This window comes from Pristiophorus japonicus, chromosome 8 (assembly GCF_044704955.1).
Source record: "Pristiophorus japonicus isolate sPriJap1 chromosome 8, sPriJap1.hap1, whole genome shotgun sequence".
Taxonomy (NCBI): domain Eukaryota; kingdom Metazoa; phylum Chordata; class Chondrichthyes; family Pristiophoridae; genus Pristiophorus; species Pristiophorus japonicus.
This window is the reverse complement of record NC_091984.1, coordinates 22,419,859-22,434,038: the sequence shown is the minus strand read 5'-3', so window position 1 is coordinate 22,434,038 and position 14,180 is coordinate 22,419,859. Positions and strand designations below refer to the sequence as shown.

Below are 14,180 nucleotides of genomic sequence, written 5' to 3'. Positions count from 1 at the left end.
CAGGCTTGGCAGATTCTGCCTGGGGGCAGTGGTTGGATGACCCTTTCATCTCTTAAGCAAGGGGCAAAGGTCATGGTTCCTGCCCCTGCTGCTTGTCACTTTACCGCGCTGCAAGATGGGCTCATGGATGACAGTATCCGGCTCGGTGGTGATGCCCCGCGTGGTTGAATAACCTACCTTGTTGCCAACTTTCACACTTGCGGAACAAGCAGAAGGGCGAGCCCTTAAGGCATGTGGAGCCTGTGTTACAGTTTAAGTGGCCACCTTCAGCGGTGGAGAGTAAAGGAAGGAAGGAAAAGGTTTATTTTTGGTACAGAGTCAATCTTTGTATTTAAAGAGTGCAAGCTGTTGGGAGGCCCTGGATTGTTCAGTCGATGGGTGCATTGTCCTGAGTCAGAAAGATCAAAAAAGTCTTGGGTTTCATACCCGATCCTTAAGTTAGCTAATCTAGATAATGCAATGAACGATTTCATCTAATCCTCTGCATAACATTCCCTCTAGATGTGGATCTCTCTAAGGTGGAAGGGGATGAGCCTTATGATAACAAATTTGTGAAATGGATGATTAAAAGCAAGGTACAGATAACTTAATTTATTTTATATCATGCTATTAAAACTATTTAATCTTGATTGTTGTCAATGTGGACCATGGTTCTGAGTCAGAAGGTTGTGAGTTCAAACCCAACTCCAGAGACTTGAGCACAAAATCCAGACTGACACTCCAGTGTGCTTTACTGAGGGAGCACTCAACTGTTGGAGGTGCCATCTTTTGTGATAAGATATTAAAGCTAGCCCCTATCAGCCCTCTCAGATGAATGTAAAAGAGCCCACTGTATTATTCAAAGGAAGAACAGAGGTATTCTCCTTTGTCCTGGCCAATGTTTCTCCCTCAGCACCACTAAAATAGATTATTTGGTCATTTTGTCAATGCTGTTTGTGAAATCTTGCAGTGCACAAGTTGGCTGTTGTTATGTATGCAATAAAGATTCAAACTGCTTTATTTAGGCCCAAAGTGCCTGACTCTCAAAATGGCTGGCCTTTTATACCTGAGCAGCACCATGTGCGTGCTGCTCAGTGGCCTCCAACAATGACACCATCTGGTGGCTATGAACAGAATGTACATACATAACAATACCCCCCTCCGAGATCTTATCCCAGTCTTTCACAGGTTGAGACGGTCAGGTACTTTGCGCTCCCGGGTTGACTGTCTCAGTTCGATTCCAGCCTTGGGTGAGTGTGTGGGGTCTGTTGTGGCTGATGGCTGGATGACTGAGGTGGGTGGGGTGGATTGACCCATCCACCTCCACGGAGGTGTGTAGGAGGCCTGACCCATCCACCTCCATGGCACGAACCTGGTATTGCAGTACTTCCAGGAACGGTGCAGTGGCTCTCGGCCTTTTGGCTAAGAGCATTGGCGCAGAGTGATCCTTGATGTGTGCAAGGTGACCTCTGGCGTTTGTGATTTGACAAAGAATTGGAAAGATTGACTGACTTGTTGGGGGTGGCAGTGGCCATATCAGGAATTACAAGTCCATTTTTATTGAATGGATCCGTGATGGAAATTCCGGGTTCACTGATGACCCTTGAGTGCTCTGAAGACTGCTGGTAGGTTGGTTGGTCATCGATGGTTTCTTCGTCTGACTGTTCTGGCTCGTCTGTGTACCTCAGCTTTGTCTGATCCATGTGTTTCCTGCAAGTTTGCCCATTCTTGAGCTTAATAACTAATACTCTGTTGCCCTCCTTGGCCATGACCGTACCAGCGATCCATTTATAACCCTGACCATAGTTCAACACATATACAGGATCATTAACAGAAATCTCACGTGACACAGTTGTGCGATCGTGGTACCCTTGTTGACTTTGTCTTCTGTATTCAACATGATTAGTTAAATCCGGGTGTACCAGCGATAGCTTGGTCTTCATCATGAGTTCAACAGACCCCTGTGAGTGTGTGGGGTCCTGCCCTGTAACTCAGCAGTATGCAGGACAAGCGGGTCTGCAGTGACCCTTGGGTTACTCTCCTCATGCTTTGCTTGATAATTTGTACTGCACGTTCAGCTTGCCTGTTGGACGCAGGCTTGAACGGTGCTGACCTTACATGTTTTATGCCATTAAGTTTCACAAACTCCTGACCTGTCGCTCACCACTATGTCAGGCAGACCATGTGTCGCGAACATGACATTGAGATTCTCTATGGTTGCCGTGGACGTGCTGGATGACATGATTATACATTCTATCCACTTCAAATAAGCGTCCACCACCATTAAAAACATCTTGCCCAGGAGGGGACATGCAAAATTTACATGGATCCTGGACCAAGGTTGGGATGGCCATGACCACAGACTCAGCGGTGATTCCACTCGTGCTTTGCTGAGCTGCATGCAAGTGTTGCACTGTTGCACGCATGCTTCTAGCTCAGAATCAATTCCTGGCCACCATACATGGGACCTGGCAATGGCCTTCATCATCACTATACCAGGATGTGTGCTGTGTAACTCACGCACGACCTACTCTCTCCCTTTCTTGGGCATTACAACGCAATTGCCCCACAATATGCAATCTGCTTGAATAAACAGTTCGTCCTTGCGATGAATGTACAGTTTGGCCTCCTCGCACATTTGCTTAGGTATGGCAGACAATCTCCTTTGAGGATGCAACCCTTTACCACTGATAAGATCAGGTCCTGGCTGGTCCAGGTCTTAACTTGTTGAGCCGTGACAAGGGTTCCTTCACTGTCAAAAGCATCCATGATTAACATTAGATCCGCTGGTTGTGATGTTTCCACCTCTGGTGTGGGCAACGGCAATCGGCTCAAAGCACCGGCACAATTCTCTGTGCCAGGTCTGTGGCGAATGACATAATCATAGGCAGATAATGTCAGCGCCCACCTTTGAAAGCGGGATGAAGCGTTGGTATTGATACCTTTGCTCTCGGAAAACAATGAAATGAAGGGCTTGTGATCCATCTCTCAGACCGAACTGGTATTGACGCATCTTTTTAACACTGTACACACACGCTAAAGCTTCTTTTTCTACCATACTGTCGGCTCATTCTGCTTTAGACAAATTTTGGGTGCATACACGACAGGTTGAAATTTCCTCAACTCATTGGCTTGTTGGAGTACGCAACCAATTCCATATGACGATGCGTCACAGCCCAAAACTAAACATTTACATGGGTCATAATGTACCGGCAGCTTGTTCGAGCAAAGCAGATTGGTGGCTTTCTCGAAAGCTGTCTTGCGATGCGCCTCACACCCAGTTATCGTCTTTTCTCAATAGCATGTGCAGTGGTTCTAGTAAGGTGCTCAATTTAGGTAGGAAGTTTCCAAAGTAGTTGAGTAGACCCAGGAACGAACGCAGCTCCGTCACATTCTGCGACTTGATGGCCTTGGTTTTCACGCCAGTAGGTTTGATGCCATCAGCGGCGATTTTCCTCCCGAGGAATTCGACCTCCGGTGCCATGAAGACGCACTTTGAGCGTTTAAGTCTGTGTCCCACTCTATCCAAACGCAGTAGAATCTCTTCCAGGTTGTTCAGATGTTCCTTGAGGTCATGACCAGTGATCAGGATGTCATTTTGGAACACGAGGGTTCTGGGAACGGACTTCAGTAGACTTTCCATATTCCTCTGGAATATTGCTGCAGCCGAGCGAATTTCGAAAGGGCACCTGTGGTAAATAAACAGTCCTTTGTGCATGTTAATGCACGTAAGTCTCTTCGACGTCTCGACCAACTCCTGTGTCATATAGGCCGACGTCAAGTCCAGTTTTGTGAACGACTTCCCTCCGGTTAGCATCACAAACAAGTAATCAGCCTTCGGTAACGGGTACTGATCTTGTTTCGAAACCCTGTTGATCGTAGCCTTGTAGTCTCCACAGATTCTGACTGCCATCACTTTTCAGCAGAGGAACAATGGGGCTGGCCCATACATTAAATTTGACCGGTGATATGATACCATCAAGCTGGAGTCTGTACAGTTCAATTTCGACCTTCTCCTTCATCTACGGCACTGCCCGAGCTTTATGATGGATGGGTGTTGCATCTGAGTCCACGTGGATCTGCATCTTGGCTCCCGTGAAGTTGCCGATGCCCGGTTCGAACAGCGAGGGAAACTTGCTCAATACTTGGGCACATGTATCTTCCTCTGATGACAACACCTTTATGTTGTTCCAGCCACATCTGATTTTCTCCAACCAGCTCCTGCCGAGCAGCGTGGGTCATTGCCTGGAACAATCCACAGCAGTAACTCGTGAACCGCACCGTTATATGACACATTCATTTGTACACTGCCAATCACCTTTATCAGTTCTTTAGTGTGTGTGCACAGCTTGGCGTTAACAGGGCTCAGCCTGGGCCTCACAGTCTTAGTATCCCACAGCTTATTAAATGCCCTCTCGCTCATGATCGATTGACTCGCCCCCGTGTCCAGTTCCATCGATATCGGTATCCCGTTAAACTTCACATTAATCAAAATTGGTTTACTCTTGGTTATGAAAGAGTACAGTCCATACACTTCCTCCTCTGGCATCTCGGATTGTGTACCCGGATCCACGCTAGTCTGACTCTCATCCTCTACGTGGTGTGTTGCAGCTCGTTTGCTCATCTGCGGACACTTGCGCTGGAGATGCCCCACTCTCAGACAGCCTTTGCAACTATATTGCTTAAATCAGCACTGCTGGTGCTGATGATTTCCCCCACAACGCCACACGGAGAAGTCGGATACATTCCCGCTGGCGAACTTTGGGCAGTCACAGATATCACGAACGCAGCCGGATAGGCCCTGCCATGTGCCGAATCAATCGCATTTACATTACTTGCCAGGGTTCGGTTCTTCACCGCTATTTGCTTTAGACTCCTGTCTGTCGTCATACATGATTGAGCGATCTGGATGGCCCTTTTTTATTCCAACTCCCCCACCGCCAGAAGTTTGCGCAGGATCACCTCGTGGTTGATACCGATAACAAAGAAGTCCCGCAGCATGTCTGCCAACACCGTCCCGAACTTGCACGGTCCCGCTAGACGTCTCAGGTCGACAACGAATTCCGCCGCGCTCTGGCCCTCCGATCGAACGTGTGTATAAAACCTGTATCTCAAGATGATGAGGTGCTCCCGTACCAATGTACACAACTCCTCTTACATTTTCTCTGTTGGATCACTAGGCAGAGTAGATTCTTTATCAGACCGTAGATCTTTGAACCGTACACAGTGAGGAACACGGCCTGGTGCCAATCTGCATCGTCGACCCCCTTCATTTTATAGGCCACGAAGTACTGGTTCAAACGGCTCACAAAGTCTGCCCAATCTTCTCCCTCCATAAATCGCTCTAAAAATCCAATCGTGCTCATTTTGCAAACAAAGGTTCTTGTATTTTCGTCGCTAAATGTTATGTATGCAATAAAGATTCAAACTGAGTACTGTTTAACTAAGCAAGGTACAACCATCGCTCTGCTTTATTTAGGCTCAAAGTGCCTGACTCTCAAAATGGTTGGCCTTTTATACCTGAGCATCACCATGTGCGTGCTGCTTAGTGGCCTCCAACAATGACGCCATCTGGTGGCTACAAACAGAACGTACATACATGACAGCTGTCATGAGTGACTCCATTTCAACTGTACTTAAATGACCATGAAACACTTTGGAATATCCTAAGGGCATAAAGATGCTATATAAATTCTTCTGATCAGCTTCAGCTTTGGAAATTCAAGCCATAGGAATGAGATGAACATTTTTGACCTGATTATTGCTTCTCATTCACTGCCTGAGTCATGAACAGGTAGATCATTTTGTTTTCATTCGTTCCTGGGATGTGGGTGTCACTGGCAATGCCAGCATTTATTGCCCATCGCTAATTGCTCTTGAGAAGGTGGTGTTGAGCCATCTTCCTGAACCGCTACAGTCCGTGTGGTGAAGGTACGCCCACAGTGCTGTTAGGGAGGGAGTTCCGGGATTTTAACCCAGCGGCGATGAAGGGACAGTGCTATATTTCCAAGTCGGATGTTATGTAACTTGGACAAGAATTTGCAGGTGGTGGTGTTTCCATGCTCCTGCTGCCCTTGTCCTTCTAGGTGGTAGTTTGGTGAACAACTTCCCCTCGGCTAGCATTGCAAACAAGTCATCAGCCTTCGGTAACAGGTACTGATCCTGTTTCGAAACCCCGTTGATCGTAGCCTTGTAGTCTCCATAGATTCTGACTATGCCATCACTTTTCAGCACAGGAACAATGGGGCTGGCCCATTCATTAAATTCAACTGGTGATATGATCCCTTTACACTGGAGTCTGTCCAGTTCGATTTTGACCTTCTCCCTCATCATATACGGAACTGCCCAAGCTTTATGATGGACGGGTCTTGCATCCGAGTCTACGTGGATCTGTACCTTGGCTCCCGTGAAGTTGTCGATGCCTGGTTCGAACAGTGAGGGGAACTTGCTCAGTACTTGGGCACATGTATATTTCTCTGACGACAATGCCTTGATGTTGTTCCAATCGCATCTGACTTTTTCAAGCCAGTTCCTGCCGAACAGCGTTGGGCCATTGCCTGGGACAATCCATAGCGGTAACTCGTGAACCGTACCGTCATACGACACTTTAATTGTGGCACTGCCAATCACTGTTCTTTGGTGTACGTGCGCAACTTAGCATTGACTGGACTCAGCCTGGGCCTCACAGCCTTAGTAGCCCACAGCTTGTCAAATGCCCTCTGGCTCTATCAATTGACTCGCCCCCGTATCCAGTTCCATCGATACCAGCACTCCATTAAATTTCACGATGATCTTTATCGGTTTGCTCTTAGTTAGGAACGAGTACAGTCCATACACTTCCTCCTCTGGTATCTCGGATTGCGTATCCGGATCTGCGCTAGTCTGACCATCATCCACCACATGGTGTGTTGCAGCACGCTTGCTTATCAGTGGACACTTGTGCTGGAGATGCCCCACTCTCAGACAGTCTTTGCAACTATATTGCTTAAATCGACACTGCTGGTGCAGGTGATTTCCCCCACAACGCCAACACGGAGAAATCGAATGCATTCCCGCTGGCAGACTTTGGGCAGCCACAGGTTTCGCGTACGCAGTCAGGTAGGCCCTGCCATGTGCCGCTCTGCAAAACACCAAATCAATCATATTTACAGTACTTGCCGAGTTTCGATAATCTGAGGAAGGACGTACTTGCTATTGAGAGAGTGCAGCGAAGGTTCACCAGACTGATTCCCAGAATGGCAGGACTGACATATGAGGAGAGAGTGGATCGACTGGGCCTTTATTCACTGAAGTTTAGAATGATGAGAGGGGATCTCATAGAAACATATAAAATTCTGATGGGACTGGACAGGTTAGATGCAGGAAGAATGTTCCTGATGTTGGGGAAGTCCAGAACCAGGGGATACAGTCTAAGGATAAGGGGTAAGCCATTTAGGACTGAGATGAGGAGAAGCTTTTTCACTCAGAGTTGTTAGCCTGTGGAATTCCCTACCGCAGAGAGTTGTCGATGCCAGTTCATTGGATATATTCAAGAGGGAGTTAGATATGGCCCTTATGGCTAAAGTGATCAAGGGGTATGGAGAGAAAGCAGGAGAGGGGTACTGAGGTCAATGATCAGCCATGATCTTATTGAATGGTGGGGCAGGCTCGAAGGGCCGAATGGCCTACTCCTACACCTATTTTCTATATTTTTATGTTTAGACTTCTATCCGTTGTCGTGCATGACTGAGCGATCGTGATGGCCCTGTTCAAGTCCAGCATCTCCACCGCCAATAGTTTACGCAGGATCACCTTGTGGTTGATGCCGATTACAAAGAAATCCCGCAGCATTCCTGCTAACACAGCCCCGAACTTACACGGTCCACTAGATATCACGGGTCTTCTCTGTTGGACTCACAGGCAGGAGTAGATTCTTTATCAGACCATAAATTTTTGGACCGCAAACTGTATGGAACACTGCCCGGCGCCGATCTGCGTTGCTGATCTCCTCCATTTTGTTGGCCACGAAGAACTGGCTCAAACGGCTCACAAAGTCTTCCCAATCTTCTTCCACAAATCACTCCAACAATCCAATTGTGCTAATTTTTGAATGCAAAGGTTCTTGTTGCCTCGTCGCCAAATGTTGTGTATGCAATAACTGTTTGACTGAATACTGTTTAACTCCAAGAGTATGACCTTGGCTCTGCTTTATTAAGGCCCAAAGTGACTAATATACAAAATGGCTGGCCTTTTATACTTGGGCTCCAACAGTGATGCCATCTAGTGGCTAGTGATCCCAAAAGTACATACATGACACGTACAAAGGGCAAACAAACCGATAAACTTATTGGTCTGCAATTTGCAGTTAGCGGTGGAGCAAAGGCGTTCACAACTTCAGGAGTTCCATGTTGGGATGCGCCTTAGTTAAATCCGGAAGCTGCGGTCAGTTTCAAAGGGGTAACAACAGCAAATGCTGTTCGTTATTACCCGTCGCAAATTCTGGCCCATTGTGGTTATATTGGAAGATGGTTTAGCGGATCAAAGGCTGGACCTGAAGCAAGCTTCCCACAATGTTACTCATGCTCTCTGCGGCGAGAAGTTTGTTTTTTCTATCATTCAGTTGCAAACGGTGTAAGTTTATGGGGAATCCCAAACGCTAGCTGTTGTGATGTCAACAAGCTGTCTAAGCGGCCAATCACAATGCAAAATTCTCACAGACCGGGAACCAGGAAGTGAAGAAGCTCCTTTTGGTCTAACCTTTTAAAAATGTTAGAGAGAGCAAAATAGAGATTGGGGCTCTCACACGGGGAAAGAGGTAAATCTGAAATAAAGTTATGAAACTGTTTTTAAAAATTTTAAAATCATTTTTAAAGTTTCTTAAAAATTTTAATTTTTATTCTAATGGATAAATTTGGCACTCCACAAAATTAAAATTAGTTTTTCAGGGCCATATCATTTGTTTAGCAGTCAATACACTGTTAAAACCCCAGTTACGCCTAATCCAACTAGGCTTAAAATTTAATGGGGTATTTAACAGCGATATTAACATGGTAAATCCCCAGGCCCTCAAATCTACCACCAAGCTCATGGTCTGCAGGGCTGTAGTAATATCCGCCCTCCTGTATGGCTCAGAGGCACGGACGATGTACAGTAGACACCTCAAGTCGCTGGAGAAATACCACCAACGATGCCGTCGCAAGATCCTACAAATCCCCTGGGAGGACAGACGCACCAACATTAGCGTCCTCGACCAGTCCAACATCCCCAGCATTGAAGCACTGACTACACTTGATCAGCTCCGCTGGGCAGGCCACATTGTCTGCATGCCAGACACGAGACTCCCAAAGCAAGCGCTCTACACGGAACTCCTTCATGGCAAACGAGCCAAAGGTGGGCAGCAGAAACGTTACAGGGACACCCTCAAAGCCTCCCTGATAAAGTGCGGCATCCCCACCAACAGCTGAGAGTCCCTGGCCAAAGACCGCCTGAATGGAGGAAGTGCATCCGGGAGGGCGCTGAGCGCCTCGAGTCTCCTTGCCGAGAGCATGCAGAAAACAAGCGCAGGCAGCGGAAGGAACGCGTGGCAAACCTGTCCCACCCTCTCTTCCTCTCAATGACTGTCTGTCCCAACTGTGGCAGGGACTATTGCTCTTGTATTGGACTGTTCCACCTAAGGACTAATTCTAAGAGTGGAAGCAAGTCTTTCCCAATTCCATGGGATTGCCTGTGATGATGATGATGATGATGATAACAAGGTAAATCCCAAGTTTTCATCAGTTTCTTGATTTATCTCATTACACTAATTGCTGGTTATAGCGGGGGTTGTCGGAGTGGTGAATGACAGACCGCAACTTCAGGATTTCCGTGTTAGGATGCACATATGCTGAATCCTGAAGCTGCGGTCAGTTTCAAAGGGCTAATAACAGCGAACACTGTTCATCATTACCTGCCGCAAATTCTGGCCCATTGTGGTTATATTGGAAGATGGTTTACTGATATAGTTCACTTCTATCTGCGTTCAGCAAGGTATTTGGGGCTGATGACAGAAACCGCATACTGGACCCGAGGTTTCTGAGAAGAACATCTTCTTTTCAGGAGATGACAGTGTAATTTTGCAGGAAGCCTCTGTTGCAACTTCTGCCTCCCTTGCTAATCCATAAATACAGCATTTCCGCTTTTTCACATTTTGTACATACTTAAAGAAGCGGATGAATTTTTTCGATCACATTCGTGTACTGCTGCAAGTTTCTGTCAGCCAGAACCTGCAGATCAAGCAAGCAGCTGCTGCCCAGCTTTCCAAATATTGGGTTGACTGCATGTGGTTTGTAATAACATTACTCAGCTGAGCAAGGAGCAAAGAAAAGAAAAATACTGCGGGTACTGGAAATCTGAAATAAAAACAGAAAATACTGGAAACACTCAGCGGGTCAGGCGGCCTCTGTGGAGGGAGAAACAGAGTTAATGTTTCAGATCGATGATCTTTCATCAAATGGAAGATGTTGGAGATGAACAGCTTTTGAGCAAGTAGAGTGTTATGAATGTAACTTTGTAATACTTGCCACCAGAGGGCGCGACTGTTGGAGTCCTAATAGTCACCTGCACACACGTGCAGGGCCAGTATAAAAGGTTGGCTGCCATATTGTTTAGGCACTCTGGAGTTGTAATAAAGAAGACTAAGGTCACACTAAGTTTAGCTCACAGTACTCAGCCTCGTGGAGTTCTTCTGTACACAACAACTGGCGATGAGTAACAGAATACGAACCTTCACGCAACCATGGCTGCCGTTGGAATATTAGAGAGATTCGATGATTGGGAAGCCTTCGTCGAGCCTCTCAGCCAGTACTTCATGGCCAACGAGCAGGAAGGAGTCATTAATGTGGCCAAGCTCAGGGCGGTTCTCCTCACCATCTGTGGGCCTAAAATATACGGCCTCATCAAGAATCTGCTTGCACCGACAAAACCAATAGAGAAGGAATATACAGAGTTGTGCACGCTGGTTCGGGACCACCTCAAGCCGAAGGAGAGTATCCTCATGGCCAGAAAACGTTTTTACAGGCACCATCGCTCCAGGACGTGGCGGATTATGTCGGTGATCTGAGATGCCTCGCGGGACCTTGCGATTTGGAGCTGCGTTTGGGCATTCGCTGCAGGACTTTTTCGTGCTGGGCATCAGCCACGAGGTCATTCGTCGAAAGCTGCTGGCTGTTGAAACCCTAGACCTGAGCAGGGCCATCACGATCGCCCAGACATGCATGGCCACGGATGATAACACCAAACAGATATCTTCTCAACATCGAAGCTCAGCGGCAAGTACCGTGTATAAAATTATGTCGCTAGCTGGCCGAACTGCATATGGCAGGGCCTATACGCCTGTGGCTGCAAGACCTGTGATGACTCAGAGTCCACCATCAGGGGGTGAATGTAAATCCATTAGCACTATGTTGGCACTGTGGGGCTAATCATCGGGCCCATCAATCTCGATTCAAGCACTATGTGTGCAAAGACTGTGCAACGCTGGGGCACCTCCAGTGAATGCAAACGCGCTGCGACATACCACGTGGCACAGGATGATCAATCTGTCGCGGATCACACAGCACAGGTAACTCAACCCGAGGAAGAAGTGTATGGGGTATATACCTTCTCCATCAAGAGCCCTCCTTTAATGCTGAAAGTCAAATTAAATGGAGTTCGGGTATCCATGGAGTTGGACACAGGTGTGAGTCAGTCAATAATGAGCCAGAAGGCTTTCGAGAAACTGTGGGGCAATAAAGCACAAAGGCCCAAACTGAGCCCGATTAATGAAATGCTGCGTACCTACACCAAAGAGCTCATACCAGTCATTGGAAGTGCGGCAGTGAAGGTATCGTATGATGGAGCTATCATTGTGGATTGTTCCAGGTAATGGCCCAACGCTGTTCAGCAGAAGCTGACTGGAAAAGATTAGAAGGAATTGGAATGACATCAAAGCACTATCTTCAGTGGATGACGCCTCGTGTGCTCAAGTGCTGAGCAAGTTTCCCTCGCTATTCAAACCAGGCATCAGTAACTTCGCAGGCGCCAAGGTACAGATCCATCTAGGCCCCGATGCACGGCCCGTCCATCACAAGGCTCGGGCGGTTCCGTACATGGTGAGGGAGAAAGTCGAGATCGACTGGACAGACTCCAATGCGAAGGAATCATATCGCCAGTCGAGTTCAACGAGTGGGCCAGTTCATTGTTCTGGTGTTGAAAAGCGATGGCGCGGTCAGAATCTGCGGAGGCTACAAGGATTAACCGAGTCTCACTACAGGACCAGTACCCGCTGCCCAAGGCAGATGACCTGTTCGCAAGTCGTTCACCAAGTTGGACCTAACCTCCGCCTACATGACACAGGAGCTGGCTGAATCTTCGAAAAGTGCATCAACACACACAAAGGACTGTTTATATACCACAGGTGCCCTTTCGGGATTCGCTCGGCTGCAGCCATTTTCCAGAGAAACATGAAGAGTTTGCTGAGATCTGTTCCACGCACCGTTGTGTTTCAAGACGACATCCTGATCACCTGTCGTGACACCATCGAACATCTACATAGCCTGAAAGAGATTCTAAGCCGCCTAGACAGAGTGGGACTCAGGCTGAAACATTCCAAGTGTGTTTTCCTGGCACCAGAAGTCGAATTTTTGGGTAGAAAAATTGCAGCAGACGGCATCAGGCCCACGGACTCAAAGACAGAGGCCATCAAGAATGCACCCAGACCACAGAATGTGACGGAGCTGCGTTCGTTCCTGGGACTCCTCAACTATTTTGGTAACTTTCTACCCAGGTTAAGCCTTTGCACATGTTGCTATGTAAGGGTGACGACTGGGTTTGGGGCAAATCTCAAGACACAGCCTTTGAGAAGGCCAGGAACCTGCTATGTTGAAATAAGTTACTTGTACACTATGACCCATGTAAACATTTAGTGCTAGCTTGTGATGCCTCATCGTACGGGGTCGGCTGTGTGTTACAGCAAGCCAATGTATTGGGCAACCTCCAACCGGTTGCATACGTGTCTAGAAGTCTGTCTAAGGCTGAGAAGCTTATAGTATGGTCGAGAAAGAGGCGTTAGCATGTGTATATGGGGTTAAGAAAATGTACCAATACCTATTTGAACTTCGGTTTGAGCTTGAAACTGACCACAAGCCACTCATTTCGCTGTTTTCAGAGAGCAAAGGTATAAACACCAATGCTTCGTCCCGCATTCAAAAATGGGCACTAACATTATCCGCTTATGTTATCCATTGAAAACTGTGCCGATGCTCTCAGCCGACTACCAATACCCACCACCGGGGTTGAAATGGCGCAGCCACAGACTTGCTACTGGCCACTGATGCTTTTGAGAGCGAGGGATCACCCGTCACGGCTCGCCAGATCAGGACCTGCCAAAAAAAGGCAGGAAAATGTTTATACGTGACCTACACAGTACCCACGAAGGCATTGTCATGATGAAGGCAATTGCCAGGTCGCATGTTTGGTGGCCCAGCATTGACTTGGACTTGGAGTCGTGCGTGCATCAGTGCAACACTTGCTCGCAACTGAGCAATGCACCAAGGGAGGCTCCACTGAGTCTGTGGTCATGGCCCTCCAAACCTGGTCCAGGAGCCGCATAGATTTTTCTGGCCCCTTTCTTGGAAAGATGTTTTTAGTAGTAGTGGACACTTACTCCAAATGGATTGAATGTGTAATCATGTCATCCAGCATGTCCACAGCCGCTATTGAAAGCCTCCGGGCTATGATCACCACCCATGGCTTGCCCGACGTCCTTGTCAGCGACAATGGACCGTATTTCACCAGCTCGGAATTTAACACGTTTATGACCCGCAATGGCTTGAAGCATGTCATGTCTATTCTGTTTAAGCCCGCTTCTAACGGTCAAACGGAGCGGGCAGTTCAAACAATCAAGCAGAGCATGAAATGTGTGACGGATGGCTCCCTGCAGACCCACTTGTCTCGCATTCTGCTCAGTTACCGGTCGCGACCCCACATGCTCACCGGGGTTCCCCCGGCAGAATTGTTAATGAAGAGAGCCCTCAAAACCAGGCTCTCCTTAGTCCACCCGGATCTTAATGATCACATGGAAACCCGGCGACACCGGCAGAACATGTACCATGATCGCGTGGCTGTTTCACGTGACATTGATGTTAATGACCCTGTATTTGTCCTGAATTACGTCGTGGTCCCAAGTGGGTTGCTGGCACTGTTTT

The 14,180-nt window shown here is 47.6% G+C and overlaps 1 protein-coding gene across 5 annotated transcripts in view; it reads left to right on the top strand.

The window, feature by feature from the left end:
• Nucleotides 1–14,180, top strand: part of LOC139268430 (kynurenine--oxoglutarate transaminase 3-like) — a 97,858-nt gene that overhangs the window by 72,727 nt on the left and 10,951 nt on the right. For all 5 annotated transcript variants that reach the window (XM_070886560.1, XM_070886556.1, XM_070886558.1 and 2 more), the window contains one exon: nt 502–575. In XM_070886560.1, coding sequence (XP_070742661.1) covers nt 502–575 — 74 coding nt within the window. The remainder of the gene's footprint in view (nt 1–501; nt 576–14,180) is intronic.